At 42.9% G+C, this 16,684-nt stretch overlaps 2 protein-coding genes and 1 pseudogene across 2 annotated transcripts in view; 2 read left to right on the top strand and 1 right to left on the bottom strand.

Annotated features, from left to right (window-relative positions):
* The first annotated feature begins 590 nt into the window (after positions 1–590).
* LOC110507064 lies at positions 591–4,735 on the top strand (annotated as a pseudogene).
* Positions 4,736–8,760: 4,025 nt separating this feature from the next.
* On the top strand, positions 8,761–13,269 carry LOC110507485 (cytochrome P450 2M1-like). Its single transcript, XM_021587505.2, has 9 exons — positions 8,761–9,054; positions 9,746–9,908; positions 10,054–10,203; positions 10,631–10,791; positions 11,551–11,727; positions 11,920–12,061; positions 12,281–12,468; positions 12,568–12,709; positions 12,949–13,269. The coding sequence occupies exons 1-9, from the start codon at positions 8,863–8,865 to the stop codon at positions 13,146–13,148; spliced, it is 1,515 nt and encodes a 504-aa protein (XP_021443180.1). The 5' UTR covers positions 8,761–8,862; the 3' UTR covers positions 13,149–13,269.
* A 17-nt stretch (positions 13,270–13,286) lies between these two features.
* Positions 13,287–16,684, bottom strand: part of LOC110507484 (glucagon receptor) — a 32,508-nt gene continuing 29,110 nt past the window's right edge. The window contains exon 14 of the mRNA XM_021587504.2: positions 13,287–16,301. Coding sequence (XP_021443179.1) covers positions 15,945–16,301 — 357 coding nt within the window. The 3' untranslated portion in view covers positions 13,287–15,944. The remainder of the gene's footprint in view (positions 16,302–16,684) is intronic.

Here is a 16,684-nt window from a genome sequence, read left to right as displayed (position 1 = left end):
TGGGTACTGTCGCCGGAAGCTCTGGACTGGGAACTGTCGCCGGATACTCTGGACTGGGTACTGTCGCCGGAAGCTCTGGACTGGGAACTGTCGCCGGATACTCTGGACTGGGTACTGTCGCCGGAAGCTCTGGACTGGGTACTGTCGCCGGAAGCTCTGGACTGGGAACTGTCGCCGGATACTCTGGACTGGGTACTGTCGCCGGATACTCTGGACTGGGTACTGTCGCCGGAAGCTCTGGACTGGGTACTGTCGCCGGAAGCTCTGGACTGGGTACTGTCGCCGGAAGCTCTGGACTGGGTACTGTCGCCGGAAGCTCTGGACTGGGTACTGTCGCCGGAAGCTCTGGACTGGGAACAGTCGCCGGAAGCTCTGGACTGGGAACTGTCGCCGGAAGCTCTGGACTGGGAACAGTCGCCGGAATCTCTGGACTGGGAACTGTCGCCGGAAGCTCTGGACTGGGAACTGTCACCGGAAGCTCTGGACTGGAAACTGTCGCCGGAAGCTCTGGACTGGGAACTGTCGCCGGAAGCTCTGGACTGGGAACTGTCACCGGAAGCTCTGGACTGTGGAGGTGCACTGGAGACCTGATGGGTGGTGCAGGCACTGGTGGTACAGGGCTGAAGACACGCATCTCAGGGCGAGTGCGGGGAGCAGGCACAGGACGTACTGGACTCTGGAGGCGCACTGGAGGCCTTGTGCGTGAGACTGGTACAGGTGGCACCGGCTGAAGACACCCACCTCAGGATGAGTGCGAGGAGCAGGCACTGGACGTACTGGACTGTGGAGGCGCACTGGAGATCTGGAGCATAGAGCTGGCACAATGAGTCCTGGCTGATTGCTCATTTGAGCAAGGCAAGTGCGGGCGCTGGCACAGGACGCACTGGGCTGTGCAGACGCACCGGAGACATAGTACGCAGAGCCGGTACAGGATATTGTCGTCGTCACACCCTGACCCTGACACACCCTGACCCTGACCTAACCTAAACTAAAATATAAAGAAAACAGAGATATCTAAAGTCAGAGTGTAATAAATTCATAAAAAATCCTACAATGTGATTTTCCTCATTTTTTCCTCATTTTGTCTGTCATAGTTGAAGTGTACCTATGATGAAAATTACAGGCCTCTCTCATCTTTTTAAGTGGGAGAACTTGCACAATTGGTGGCTGACTGAATACTTTTTTTGCCCCACTGTATAACGTGATTTGACATTTTATCTGTGGCCAATGGCCTTGAGCCTTCTTGGATAGGCACTTCACAACTTTGGGATGGGGCGCAGGAGCATCGAAGAACATGTCCAAGAAGAGGCTAAGGTGCTGGTGAAAGCCTTCAGTGAATATGGAGGTAGATTGTTTTCTGAGTATTTTTCTTGCTTTTGAAATATATTTTATCATAACTTTATTGGCAATATCCTCGAGCGGAGCATGGGGGCCTCGAGCGTAGAAATATATATATATTTTTTTTTTTGCCAAATCACAAGCGAGGCCCCTTGATTAGGGAATTGTCTCTTCTGCCTAATGGTAAATCTGCCACTGGTAAAACCTCCCCAGTACAAAACCAGACAGAGCACTTTGCCAGGACCTGCCTCTCCCTCCAGGACCCTAGAATTAAATTACAAGGTAGTATAACATTTGTTTTGTAATCAGTGTAACTGAGAACTGGGGCAGGGGTAATGTCATCACAGATAAGGAAGTATTTGTATACATTATTCTCAGTATATTATCTTCAGCAAGGTTTTCACGCTAAACATGTAATTGAAAAGGTACCATTTTACTTTAAAAGACATGGAAAATCTAGTGTTTAATTCAAACGTAGTTGTTGCTTCTCACAGCTATTTCTAAACGTTTCACCATCATAATATTATATACTTCATGGATAACCAATCAATTATTTTAAAGTATTTGTCTGTCCTTGCTTTCCTTCTCTAATCCAGATTCAGTTGTCAATCCCAAAGAATTGCTTTGCAATTGTGTTGGCAATGTGATCTGCTCCGTAGTCTTTGGACCCAAGTTTGAAAATGATGACCCAATGTTTCAGCTCATCCAAAAGGCTGTTGATGCCTACTTCCATGTACTCCGCAGCCCTATTGGAACGGTACAGTAACTTTTCAGCTCATCTCTTTTCATAGAATCTTCCATTGCTCTCAACTCCCTCACAGTAATTGCACAAAATGGCCTTGGGCTGACCAAGCCATTGTTTTCACTAACAAAACCCCCTCCCATTTCTTTCAGATGTACAACATGTTCCCTAGAATTGTTTGGTGCTTTCCAGGCAAACACCATGAGATGTTTGCTATCATAAACAAGGCCAAAGATTACACACAAAGGCAAGCAGAAATCCATCTTAATTCTTGGTACTACCCATCCGGGAGCGTTGTCATCAACGGACACTAATTAGCATAACGCAACGGACATAAATATTACTAGAAAATATTCCTATTCATGAAATCACAAGTTAAATGTATTGAAACACAGCTTAGCCTTTTGTTAATCACCCTGTCATCTCAGATTTTGAAAATATGCTTTACAGCCAAAGCAAGACAATAATTTGTGTAAGTTTATCGATAGCCTAGCATAGCATTATGCCTAGCTAGCAGCAGGCAACCTGGTTACGAAAATTAGAAAAGCAATCAAATTAAATTGTTTACCTTTGATGAGCTTCGGATATTTTCACTCACGAGACTCACGAGAAATCGACCGGAAATTGCGGTCACGACAACTCCGAAAAATATTCCAAATTAGCTCCATAATATTGACAGAAACATGGCAAACGTTGTTTATAATCAATCCTCAAGGTGTTTTTCAAATATCTATTCGATAATACAGGGTGAACTTCTTACACATTATGAAAATATGGAATGTGGCTGGAATTAAGATACCATCCATGTCCACTTATGTGAGTTTGGCTATCACGAGTGAATAGACAAGTGAGAGGCCAATCTTTGGTTTTCCAACGTATTTAGTGACAATAAGTATGTGGAGATGGCATCCACTAGCCACCAGATATCGCTGTTTACTTACATAACTGATGGTGACTTATTCTCTTCTCTTAGGAGAAAGAAGATCCCAACAATGAGACTATGGTGATGACTGCATGGAACATTTTTGCTGCTGAAACAGAAACCACAACATCCACCCTAGAACACTAATTTCTGATGATGATAAAGTACCCTCACATTCAAGGTTCGCTGCTACCCAGCTCTTTATCGATTGTGTCCAAGTCTCCTAGACCTATTAGATAACATTATAATCCCCAAAAGAATAGTCCTGGACTATAAATAGTTTGACATTTATTACGATGTAGTTACATGTAATAACTCCAACAACAATCCATACATGGTATCAGTGCAGCATAAAGTGTGACTTAAATCTTCCTAAGAGAGTGTTCAGAAGGAGATAGACAAGATGATTGGCTCAAAGGTTGCCCAGGGTTGACGACAGAGTTAAAATGCCCTACACGGATGCTTCACGAAGTCCAGCGATACATGGACCTCAGTCCCACCTCTGTACCCCACAAAGTGATCAGAGATACAGAGTTCTACAACTACCACATTCCAGAGGTGACCACAATTATGTGACTGTACCAACACTGAATGTTACATTCCACGATATTTTGTTTGACGTGGAAGTGTTAAAATTGTTTTACTGATCAACATGCAGTTTTCATAGCAAGTGAAGGGTGTTATTTTGTCATTCTTTCAGGGTACCATGGTCCTGCCTCTGCTGTCCTCTGTGCTTGTTGATCCCAAACTGTTTAAAAACCCAGATGAGTTTGACCCAGAGAACTTCCTGGATGAAAATGGATGCTTCAAGAAAAATGGATTCTTCGCTTTTGGAGTGGGTAAGATCATGCTGCAAGTAGTTTGTGGATTAAGTGAGTTCCTGTATCTATCATATCCACAAAAAAACATTACAATATGAGAGGATTGTGACTGCTCTTATCATGACACAAGGCGAGACCCAGATGCAGATGGTTGGAGTCTTACAATATTTAATAATCCAATAGGGTAAAGCAAGAGAATGGTCATGGACAGGCAAAAGGTCAAAACCAGTTCAGAGTTCCAAAGGTTACCGAAAGGCAGGCAGAATCAAGGTCAGGGCAGGCAGGATGATCAGGCAGGGGTCAAAACCGGAAAGACTATCAAAAAGAGAATAGCAAAAGGAGAACAGGAAAAACACGCTGACTTGACAAACATACAAGATGAACTGGCACAGAGAGACAGGAAACACAGGGATAAATACACTGGGGAAAATAAGCGACACCTGGAGGGGGTGGAGACCATCACAAGGACAGGTAAAACAGATCAGGGCGTGACAGCCCTAGCCTGGTGGAGCTAGCCTGATCCACCAGCCTAGGATTTCCCCACTCATTTAAAAAACTTAACAAGAAACCTCTGGTCAACTTCAATTCAGTTATAGGCTCAGCTGACTGACAATGACCTCTCCCTTCTCTTTTCCCTCAGGGAAGCGGTGTGTCTGGGAGAGGCTCTGGCCAGAGTGGATCTCTTTCTCTTCTTTACCTCCCTCCTGCAACGCTTCACTTTCACCGGCACCAAACCCTTCAGAGGAGATCAACATCGAGCCAGCGTGCTCCAGCTTTGGCCGCATGCCACATTCCTATGATTGCTACATCAAACTCAGGACTACAAGTAGACACACAAGTATATCCATGTACACATATATCTGTTTGACAGAAGCAGAACGCTGTGACTGGAATGTTAGAGGTTACCATTAACTCATGAAAATAGTCTTGTGATGGTACAACACATTTTGCATATGCTTTTGACACAATGGTTGTGATTGGCACAACTGATATTATTGAGTTTGTTTGCAAACTTAAACCTACAGTGCTGTGAAAGTATTTTCCCCTGTCCTAATTTTCTCTACTTTGACATATTTTTTCTTTTGAATGTGCTCAGATCTTCAACCGAAATCTATTAGATAAAGGGAACATATAACACAACGATTACATACTTACTTCACAAACAAAGTTATCCAACACCCAATGCACCTGTGAAAAAGTAATTGCCCCCTTACACTCATAACTGGTTGTGCCAGATTTAGCTGCAATGACTCCAACCAAACTCTTACTATAGTTGTTGATCAGCCTCTCACGTCGCCGTGGAGGAATTTTGGCCCACTCTTGCATGCAGAACTTCTTTAACTTTCAAGCATGAACTGCTCGTTTCAAGTCTTGCCACGACAGCTCAATTGGGATTTGGTCTGGACTTTTGACTAGGCCATTCCAAAACTTCAAATGTGTTGCTTTTGAACCATTTTCATGTACACTTGATTGTGTGTTTTGAAACACTGTCTTCTGGCAAAACCCACAAATGTTGAAGCAGTTCTGCATGCAAGCGTGGGCCAAAATTCCTCCACGGAGATGTCAGAGACTTATCAACAGCTACAAGAAGCATTTGGTTGCAGGCATTGCAGCTAAAGATGGCACAACCAGTTATTGAGTGCAAGGGGGCAATTACTTTTTCACACAGGGGAATTGGGTGTTGGATAACTTTGTTCATTAAATACATTAAATAAGTATACATTTAGTTTGTTATTGGTAAATGCAGGTTTCCCTTATCTAATAAGATCTGAAAGTAATCAGTTTTAAAAAATGTGCAAAAATAGAGAAAATCAGAAAGGGGGGCAAGTACCTTTTCACTGTCAGTGATACTTGCAAGAAAATAGACTGGCTAGCTAACAAAGTCATGAAAACAATGTTCGCTTCAAATGGACAGAAAGTATGTATGTTATGGTTCTGGATGGCCAGATAGCTAACAACAATGACACGAAACTGCCATGTCGTGGACCGTAAGTGGCTCGTTTCAGCTCATTTGATCTGGCTGTTGATACAATATCTTGTTTTGAGGTGTTTTGACTGTCACATTTCTGCTAATATGGCTAATATTAGCTATCTAGCTAGCTACCAACAACCATAACGATGTATTTGAGAGACCGGTGCTCACAAAATATAGTTTACATGTTATCAACAATCTAAGCCAATTCAGTCTGTTTTGCCCCATAGTTGTGCACACATCGGTTTTGTTGCTAGTCAACCAACACCATAGTGCACTCCAAGCTCATCATTAAGCTTCAAGTTCATCTGCTTCCACATCACTGACAACCCAACATGGTCAGTCCATACAGACAATGTGGTCAAGAAGGTGCAAACTCAGGAGGCTGAAGAAATTTGGCTTTGCCCCTGCCCCATCCTCAAGGACCTCAGCCACCCGAGCCACAGCCTGTTCACCCCGCTACAATCTAGAAGGAGGAGACAGTACAGATGCATCAAAGCGTGCACAGAGAGCCTGAAAAACAGCTTCTATCTCTAGGCCATCAGACTGTTAAATAGTCACCACAAGCTGGCCTCCACCCAGTACTCTGCCCTGTACTTAGTCACTGTTACTAGCCAGTCTCCGCCCAGTACCCTGCCCTGAACTTAGTCACTGTTACTAGCCAGCCTCCGCCCAGTCCCCTGCCCTGAACTTAGTCAATGTTACGAGTCGGCTACCACCCGACACTTTACTCTGCACCTTAGAGACTGCTGCCCTATATGCAGTTGAAGTCGGAAGTTTACATTCACTTAGGTTGGAATCATTAAAACTCATTTTTCATCCACTCCACACATTTCTTGTTAACAAACTATAGTCGGTTAGGACTACTTTGTGCATGACACAAGTAATTTTTTTCAACAATTGTTTACAGATTATTTCACCTATAATTCACTGTATCACAATTCCAGTGGGTCAGAAGTTTACATACACTGAGGTGACTGTACCTTTAAACAGCTTGGAAAATTCCAGAAAAGGATGTCATGGCTTTAGAAGCTTCTGATTGACTAATTGACATAATTTGAGTCAATTGGAGGTGTACCTGTGGATGTATTTCAAGGCCTACCTTCAAACTCAGTGCCTCTTTGCTTGACATCATGGGAAAATCAAAAGAAATCAGCCAAGACCTCAGAAAAAGTTGGTAGACCTCCACAAGTCTGGTTCATCCCTGGGAGCAATTTCCAAACGCCTGAAGGTACCACGTTCATCTGTACAAACAATAGTACGCAAGTATAAACACCATGGGACCACGCAGCTGTCATACTGCTCAGGAAGGAGAGGCGTTCTGTCTCCTAGAGATGAACATACTTTGATGCGAAAAGTGCAAATCAATCCCAAAACAACAGCAAAGGACCTTGTGAAGATGCTGGAGGAAACAGGTACAAAAGTATCTATATCCACAGTAAATCTAGTCTTATATCGACATAACCTGAAAGGCCGTTCAGCAAGGAAGAAGCCACTGCTCCAAAAACGCCATAAAAAAGTCAGACTACGGTTTGCAACTGCACATGGGGACAAAGATTGTACTTTGTGGAGAAATGTCCTCTGGTCTGATGAACAAAAATAGAACTGTTTGGCCATAATGACCATCTTTATGTTTGAAGGGAAAAGGGTGAGGCTTGCAAGCAGAAGAACACCATCCCAACTGTGAAGCACGGGGTTGGCAGCATCATGTTGTGGGGGTGTTTTGCTGCACGAGGGACTGGTGCACTTCACAAAATAGATGGCATCATGAGGCAGGAACATTATGTGGATATATTGAAGCAACATCTCAAGACATCAGTCAGGAAGTTAAAGCTTGGTCGCAAATGGGTCTTCCAAATAAACAATGACCCCAAGCTTACTTCAAAAGTTGTGGCAAAATGGCTTAAGGACAACAAAGTCAAAGTATTGGAGTGGCCATCACAAAGCCCCGACCTCAATCCTATAGACAATTTGTGGGCAGAACTGAAAAAGCGTGTGCGGGCAAGGAGGCCAACAAACCTGACTCAGTTACACCAGCTCTGTCAGGAGGAATGGGCCAAGATTCACCCAACTTATTGTGGGAAGCTTGTGGAAGGCTACCCAAAATGTTTGACCCAAGTTAAACAATTTAAAGGCAATGCTACCAAATACTAATTGAGTGTATGTAAACTTCTGACCCACTGGGAATGTGATGAAAGAAATAAAAGCTGAAATAGATCATTCTCTCTGTTATTATTCTGACATTTAACATTCTTAAAAGAAAGTGGGGATCCTAACTGACCTAAGACAGGGAATTTTTACTAGGATTACATTTCAGGAATTGTGAAAAACTGAGTTTAAATGTATTTGGCTAAGCTGTATGTAAATTGCCGACTTCAACTGTACAATAGTCATTTAACACTGGTGACTTTAATAATGTTTACATACTGTTTTACCCACTTCATATGTATATACTGTTGTCTAGGCAAGGCTCATCCTTATAGAACAGGTGCTGTTCACACCTTTTCACACCTTTTCTATTCATATACTGTCCATAATGTCTATACACACCATCATAAACATATATATTTATATTCTGGAGTCTGACGTTGCTCGTTCTGAAATTTCTTAATTGAATTTTTTTGGCTTTGTGTGTATTGTCTTGTATTGTTAGGTATTACTGCACTGGTGGAGCTAGAAACAGAAGCATTTCGTTGCACCTGCAATAACATCTGCAACATATGTGTACACAACCAATACATTTTGATTTGAACCCGTCTATTGTGCGGTTTATTTTCTGAACTGATTTTGTCTGCTTAGCGTTTTTACAAATCAGCTATACACGTTGTCGGTTAAAATAGGCTACATACAGTGCAGGAGAGCGTACTCTACATACCCCAAGGGTGTTGTGAGGAGCCCTTAAAAGAGTCACTATTTTTTTATGACAGTCGTCAGACACATCTTTCTTGTTTATTAGTCATTCACTAAATGATAGTTCCTGTCTACCCTCCTTCTCTCTTTGCCTACAGTACATAGCTAAGAGTTGCCACACTGCTCGGACACATCTTAGTCCTTAAGTGACTTGAACATGGATTTACTACATGTACTGCAGACTAACATTTTGTCCATAATAATGGCTATAGTGGTTATTATTCTACTTTGGAAGTACATGGGGAAACAGAGCAGCTATGGACGTTTGCCTCCGGGTCCTTCACCAATTCCTCTGCTTGGTAACTTGTTACAAGTGGATCTGAAACGACCGGACAAGTCCTACATGAAGGTCAGTTAAAAGCTACAATCTGTTTGACTCTCTTAAAGTCATAGATGTAGCTACGGATGCAAGTACTGCAGTCATAGATCAATATTATAGTTGTAATAATTTGACGCTACAGTATACATTGTTTGCAGTGTTGAGGATTAACTAATTACATGTACTGTGATCAGTTACGTGTAATCTGATTACAAAACTAATCAGTTACGTACCACCAAAAATATTGTAATCAGATTACAGATATTTTTGAAAAATGAGATGATTACTTATTGGATTATTCAGAAAGGATGTTTGCAATAAAAATATATACTTTTTTGTCAATGACATTTAATTCTGCATTTAAAAAAGGCACATGTTGAAGTTTGTTCCACCTGAGCGAGTCTGATCACGAGTCAGAGACCACTATGAAGACACGCCAAATTAGTTTGATGGATCATTTGTGTCTTTTTCTATTGCCTCTTGAGGGGAAACTAATGTTACTGAGTTTGGATATTTCAAAAGTTAACATTACTGATTCTTATTTTGGACAGGGACCTAGCAACTGTAACAGATTATATTTCCAAAGTAATCTACTCAGCCCTGATCGTTTGCTTAAAGACAATGGGATACAATGAACGGATAAGACAGTTGTACTAAGTTCATGAAGGAGTTATAAGTTATATTCTTCAAGAATCAATGGGTTCCTCTCATCTCTCATCAGCTCAGTAAGACATATGGCTCAGTGTTTACTGTATGGCTGGGCTCCAAACCTGTAGTGGTGATCTCTGGCTATCAGGCTATCAAGGATGCTTTTGTCAACCAAGGAGAAGAGTTCAATGGAAGAGCCAACTCTGCCATTACCCTGAAACTCGTTAACGAACACGGTGAGTAAAATGACTGGAAGAGGGATGTAGTAAGATACACGTGTCATAGTGTCGTAATCTGTGTGGAAATGGACTTAGCTTAGAAAAGGGAAGTACTGTGCATAGTTCATCCTATCTCTCTGTCCTGTTGTACACATCGATCTAGGGGTGGGATTGAGTAATGGGCAGAGGTGGAAAACTCTTCGCAGTTTCTCCTTGATGTCCCTGAAAAACCTTGGAAAAGGATGCAGGAGCCTCGAGGAGAGGGTCCAAGAGGAAGCTAAGAGTCTAGTGAAAGCCTTCAGTGAATATGGAGGTATGTTGTTTTTGTCTGTGACATCTGTCGGTACATAATAATGTCTGGAAAAGAGTGAATGGAATGGCATCAAACACATAGAAACCGGCCGGGATATCCTTGTCCCATCGCGCTCTAGTGACTCCTTGTGGCGGGTCGGGCGCATGCACGCTGACTTCGGTCAAGAAGCAGTAAGGCTGGGCAGGGTCGTGTTTCGGGAGGACGCATGGCTCTCGAACTTCGCCTCCCGATTCTGTACGGGAGTTGCAGCGATGGGACAAGTCTGTAACTACCAATTGGATATCATGAAATTGGAGAGAAAAAGGGGTAATATATATATATATATATATATATACATATATATATATATATATATATATAATTTGCCACCAACCTCCTGTGGTGTGCAAGCATGTGTGTTTATGCTTGTCTGCTGTCTCTATTCCAGATTCCACTGTCAACCCCAAAGAACTCCTGTTCCATTCTATTATCAACCTATTCTGGTCCATCGTCTTTGGGCGCAAGTTTGAATACAACGACCCAGAGTTTCAGATCCTCTACAAGCCTGTCTATACATACTTCGACATGCTAAAAAGCAAAATGGCAATGGTATGGTAGCATATACAGTGCATTCAATTACCTGTAAGGTCCCTCAGTCAACCAGTGAATTTCAAATGCAGATTCAAACACAAAGACCAGGGAGGTTTTCCAATGTCTTGAAAAGATGGGCCCCTATTGATAGATGGGAGGGGGGGGAAAGGGTGTCCTTCCTAACTCAGTTTCCAGAAAGGAAACCGCTCAGTGATTTAACTTTTTTTTAGGATTGGTTGTATTGATACACAATCTAAAGCCTAATTAATAACTTTACCATGCTCAAGGAGTTATTCAGTGTCTGTAAAAAAATAAATAATTTGTATATACCAATTGGTGCCTTTCTTTGCGAGGCATTGGAAAAGCCAATGTGGTTGAATCTGTGCTCAAAAAAACATTACTCAAGGGGACTCCTGAACCTAATAAGGCTTGCCACAACAAAGGCATTTGTTGTAGAAATGTATAGAATGTTATTTTCACTGACATTATTTTGTATTTTGTGTAGATCAGTGACAAAGAAATCATAAATATATACATTTCAAACCCAGTTTGTAATGCAACAAAATGTGAAAAAAAAACAAGGTGGATAAATACTTATGATATGCACTGTATGTCTGTTATTTATCTATACCAGCTCTTCCAAAGCATGACTTGATTGTGTCTTATGAGCTTGCCTGCCAAAATGGATAATGATAACAAAAGTATGTGGGTCACCATTTGAATATAACAACCACCCCTTCCTTCCTTCCCATGTTTCCAATGTTGCGTCTCTTCTAGCTGTACAACATTTCCCCGAGAATTGTTGAGTGCTTTCCAGGAAAACACCATGAGCTGTTTAAGGCCATAGACAAGGCCAAAGCTTACATACGAGAGGAAGCAGATCGTCGCCTTAAAAACCTGGATACCTCTAATCCCCAGGACTACTTCGACGTCTTCCTTGTTAAAATGCTGGAGGTAAAACAGTGATTGATTCCTGGAATTTGATGTTGAACCTCTTACACGGTATCAAAATATTGTAATAGCATCAACAATATATGATCAATGTTTACGTGGGTCTGAATCTTTGTCTGAATCTTTGTGCAAAAATCTTACTTTTTCACAAATCTATCAGTATAGGATTTAGAGGTGTCTTCCAACTTTCCTTAGGAGAAGGGTCAGCCCGAGACCGAGTTCAACTATGACAACTTGTTTCCGTGTGTGTGGGATCTGTTTGCTGCCGGCACGGAGACCCAGTCCTCCACCCTATCACACGCCTGTCTGATGATGATCAAGTACCCTGATATCCAAGGTATTTTTTCTTCTGTATCACTGTTATTGAAATTATACTAATTTATTGCTAAATAGAAAATAGTACTGGTAAATCAGCCAAATAGCTGCAACAGAGAGTTTACATTACACACCACGTAAGCAGCACATACATGCGGGCATTTCTTAATTCCCAACAGACTATAAACACTGTATATTAACCCAAATACTATGAAGGCCTATGACTGTCTCTCTCCCTCAGAGAAAGTTCAGAAGGAGATAGACGAGGTGATTGGCTCAAACAGAGTCCCCACAGTTGACGACAGACATAAGATGCCCTACACGGACGCTGTCATCCACGAAATACAGAGAAGTATGAGTCTTGCTCCCATTGCTTTCCCTCACCAAATGACCCGAGACACAACGTTCCACAGCTACCGCATCCCAAAGGTGACCACCATTTCCGCAAACCTATCCTACACGTCTATTATTTTTTACTTGTTAAGCTGTCAATTGTTTTATGTAAGTACTCTTTTGTAATTCTTCCAGGGAACCACAGTGTTTCCACTGTTGTCATCTGTGCTGTTTGACCCCAAACTGTTCAAGAACCCGGATCAGTTTGACCCAGAGAACTTCCTGGATGACAATGGAGTCTTTAAGGAAAACAACGGATTTCTTGTTTTTGGACTGGGTAAAATGATGTTACAATTGTCTAATAGAATAATATGAGAATGTGAAAAACAATAACCACTCTGTAGTAGCTCTCAGAAAAAAAAAGTCTCAACATCATCACACAATGTACATACACATGGCTAGCATCTTGTTTGATAGGTTTTGCATATATCAATCCAGGCCAATGTGTAGGTTTCAGTCTTAGGATTGTAGGTTGACCGCTGAAGGTAACTTCTCTCCTCTCTCACTGTCCATCAGGGAAGCGGTGCTGCCTGGGAGATGAGATGGGGATTCCCAGGACGGTGCTCTTCCTATTCTTTACTTCTCTTCTTCAGCGCTTCACCTTCAGGGGCACCAAACCTCCAGAGGAAATTGACGCCAGTGTAGTATCCTACTTTCATGGTCGCCTGGCGCGCCCCTACACCTGCTATGTCAAACTCAGGACACCAAATATTTAATTGCTCAAACAGCTTTTAATCTGGATGAAATTCTATGTGATTTACTTTTTGAATAAAGGAAGCTCAACAGCAAAGTTGTCACGTCATTATTAATGTCCCATTTTTTGTTAGATACAAAAAAACAATAGACAAACACTGTCAGATTAAGAATAATTTAATTTAAATAACAAACATGTAAATAAAAAGTGAGTAAAAATAGTGTCCATTCATGTCACATATGTGAGATTTAGTGCTGCTCTTTGTACAGTAATCTCCCTGTGATGATAACCTACTCACACAGAGTTAAATATCATTTGAGTGTCAGTGCGCCAAGTTTACCTGTTGACAGGTATATAGAACATGTGGAGTCACGTCAGAAGGTCATGTCCGTTTATGTAACACGTTCCACCTCTGCCACAATGGACCCAATGTATTGTGGGTCCAGGGTGACAGTACAGTCCTAACCCACTGCACGGTTCTAACATAAGCATCCACTGAATCTACCTCCCTTTGACCTCGGTTTACTGGGTCCACTCTCTAGATCCAGGTCACGGCACCACTGTGACACATACTAGCAATGCTAACTAACTATATGCTACATCTGGTCATTTTTTAATTGAAAGGTCAATGTCTGACATAAGCTGTTTGGCAAACATTTGTAATGTTTGCCAAAGAAATTCCAAAGGCTACGCGTGCATGTTGCCAAAGGTATATTATACTAGAAGATATTTGTGAAGTGCAATGCTCAGTTTGTGAATGCTATTTCAGTTGTGAGGATCAGCCAAGCCACTTTGGAAATTAAGATAATAGCGCGCGCACACACACACACACACACACACACACACACACACACACACACACACACACACACACACACACACACACACACACACACACACACACACACACACACACACACACACACACACACACACACACACACACACACACACACACACACACACACACACACACACACACACACACACTAGGGTAATGATCTATGCCACCAGAGGCGTTAAGGCCCCTCTGTCAAGCACCAGTAATGACCCTAGTAGGAATACTCCTGGTGATAAAATGAATGTTCATTAGTATGACATGCTACATTTTGATGGCACTGAATGATGGTGGACATGTTTGGGTAATGGGTTAGCCCCATTTGGTGTGAATGGGAAGACAGAAAAACAAGGCTACCTCATTACTCCATTGGCATGTGTGAAGATGGGGCCTCTGTGTATGCGGGTTAGAGGAGCTATTTCAAAAGGGAAGTTGGAAATTGTCTGGTTTAATTGCCTACATTTATACAGAACCCCTGTTCAACCGGTGGGGAGCCTTTAGGTGCAATGTGACCCTCAAGAAGAGACTAATTACAAACAGTAAAATGAGTTGAGGGCTCTGGAAGCTCAGACAGATCCATACACACCGAGTAGTCAAGCTATATCTGGAGAAGTTAGGGTTGTGCTGTACTAGTTTTAGATTGAAACCAGTCTTTAAATAGGAGTGGGGGATTATTAGCTGGGTTAAAATAAAGCACCGTTAGCTAAACTCATATTGGGTAATTGGTATTTCAAAACTTCACTGAGGGTGAGTTCAGTGCAAAATATTTTGTTTCTCACTGATTCCGGCATGGAGAACCGAGTTTTTGGCAACCTTACATAGATGTATGTAAAGTACCAGACATCTTCACAGAGGACATGTAGACCTACAGCATACCATCGACACGCACGCAGCAGAATACTAAATGTGTATTTTGTGGCTGTGGTCTATCGTGTAGAGAGCCATTTCCTATTGCCCCATTTTGATTTAAGCTACATGGCAGCAAGGGTGCTGGGACCTTAATCCCCAGACGCAGAGGAGAGATGTTACGACCTGTGCTCAGCGGGATGTAAAGCCTTCAGCTGGGTGGTAAGTGGTTGTGGTTAGTCTGGAAAAGCTACAAGAAAAAAACTATTTGTGGTGAGTAACAGGCTACCATAACTATGACTATAAGGTTGCCATAAATGTATGACTAGAGAGCAAGGGGAATGACAGGTTTTCAACGGTTGGGTGAGAGGAATTCAAAACACAGAGTTTCCTAGGGAAACCATAGTGTGTGTGTGTGTGTGTGTGTGTGTGTGTGTGTGTGTGTGTGTGTGTGTGTGTGTGTGTGTGTGTGTGTGTGTGTGTGTGTGTGTGTGTGTGTGTGTGTGTGTGTGTGTGTGTGTGTGTGTGTGTGTGTGTGTGTCTAACTCACTGGGGAAGACAATATTGGTTTGCTCACCTCTTGCCTTCTCTAAGTCCCTCAGAGAGACATTTTCCAATACCAACATATAAAACAAACTATTGTTATAATATCCATTGCACATGAAAAGACGGTCCACGGTTGGTACGTAACCTTTCCATTTTGTCCACAAGTAGAGCGAGAGGTAGAGAACAAAGAGGCAAACCCCCCAAAACAGTCAAAGCTGAGCAGATAAAGGTTGGACGGTGATCATTTCCTAATTTAAGTAGTAGCTTTCCTCAACATCTGGGTCGATTGCGGCGATATTGCACTTGGGATGGGTCATCTTATCTCCCACTGGAAGCCTATGGGAGTCACAACACATAGCCTGATTGGCCAGGGCAGAAAAGGCATTCTGGCAATCATCCAAAGAGTCCCGGATCATGTTCACACAATTATTAAGACATGGGTTCCACGAAACACCAAGTAGGCCACATAGATCTGGAAGTACACAACTGAATTGGAAGCAGGTGATTGTCTGGTTCGGATTCTTTCCACTAGAAATGACAAAGGTAGTCAGCTACTCGTTAGCCCTCATTAGACCCCAACAGGGCCACTCAGCAGTAGCTTTCAGAGTATTTGATGACTCCTTCTCCTCCCCCGTTGCCCAGCGGAGTTCCATCAAGGCCGTTCAGCACCTGCTTGCGGGCGGAAATGTAGCAGTAGGCCTTGCCCTTCTTGGCCCCTGGGTGGTAGTGTGGGCGCGGGTGGGCATGCGGCCCTGAGGCGGAGGCGTCTGAGGAGAGATTGTGGGTATCCTTCTGTGGACAGTCAGGCTGGCAGGGCGGGTCGTGGTGGCACTGCCCTCCGCTGGTGCCCCCCTGTAGCGTGTTGCTGCCGGTGTTGCGAAGGTCGTCCAGGACGTTCATGCCCAGCTTCCATCGCTGCCACTTCTTCTTTATCTCTGACTGCACCTGGGACAGATGGACAAAGGGAGAGAGGGAGAGAGGGAGAGAGAGGGATGAACGAGGGAAAGTAATGAGTTTTCCCTGACCTTTTGATCTGGTCAGACCAAAAGACAAATTATATCAAATTGTATCATTATTCTCTTTACTCACTACTCTGTAGGCTACCTCAACCAAACTAGCCCATATCTCCACAGGAGATACATTGGACCCTTCATGTCACAGTGGCCTATACACTTCTTGACTCTACACATGGCTGGGCCCCTCACTGACATCCCGTTTCCCCATTGACGTAGGTAGTGAGCTTCTCTGTGTGACAGCTAACCCACAGTGACAAGGTGACATACCCAGCAGGTCACAGAAAGCGCTGGCTTCTCATAGGAACAAACAGA

The sequence above is a fragment of the Oncorhynchus mykiss genome, chromosome 27 (genome assembly GCF_013265735.2).
Source record: "Oncorhynchus mykiss isolate Arlee chromosome 27, USDA_OmykA_1.1, whole genome shotgun sequence".
Classification (NCBI taxonomy): domain Eukaryota; kingdom Metazoa; phylum Chordata; class Actinopteri; order Salmoniformes; family Salmonidae; genus Oncorhynchus; species Oncorhynchus mykiss.
Note: the sequence above shows the minus strand (reverse complement) of the source record. Positions and strands in the feature narration are given on the sequence as shown.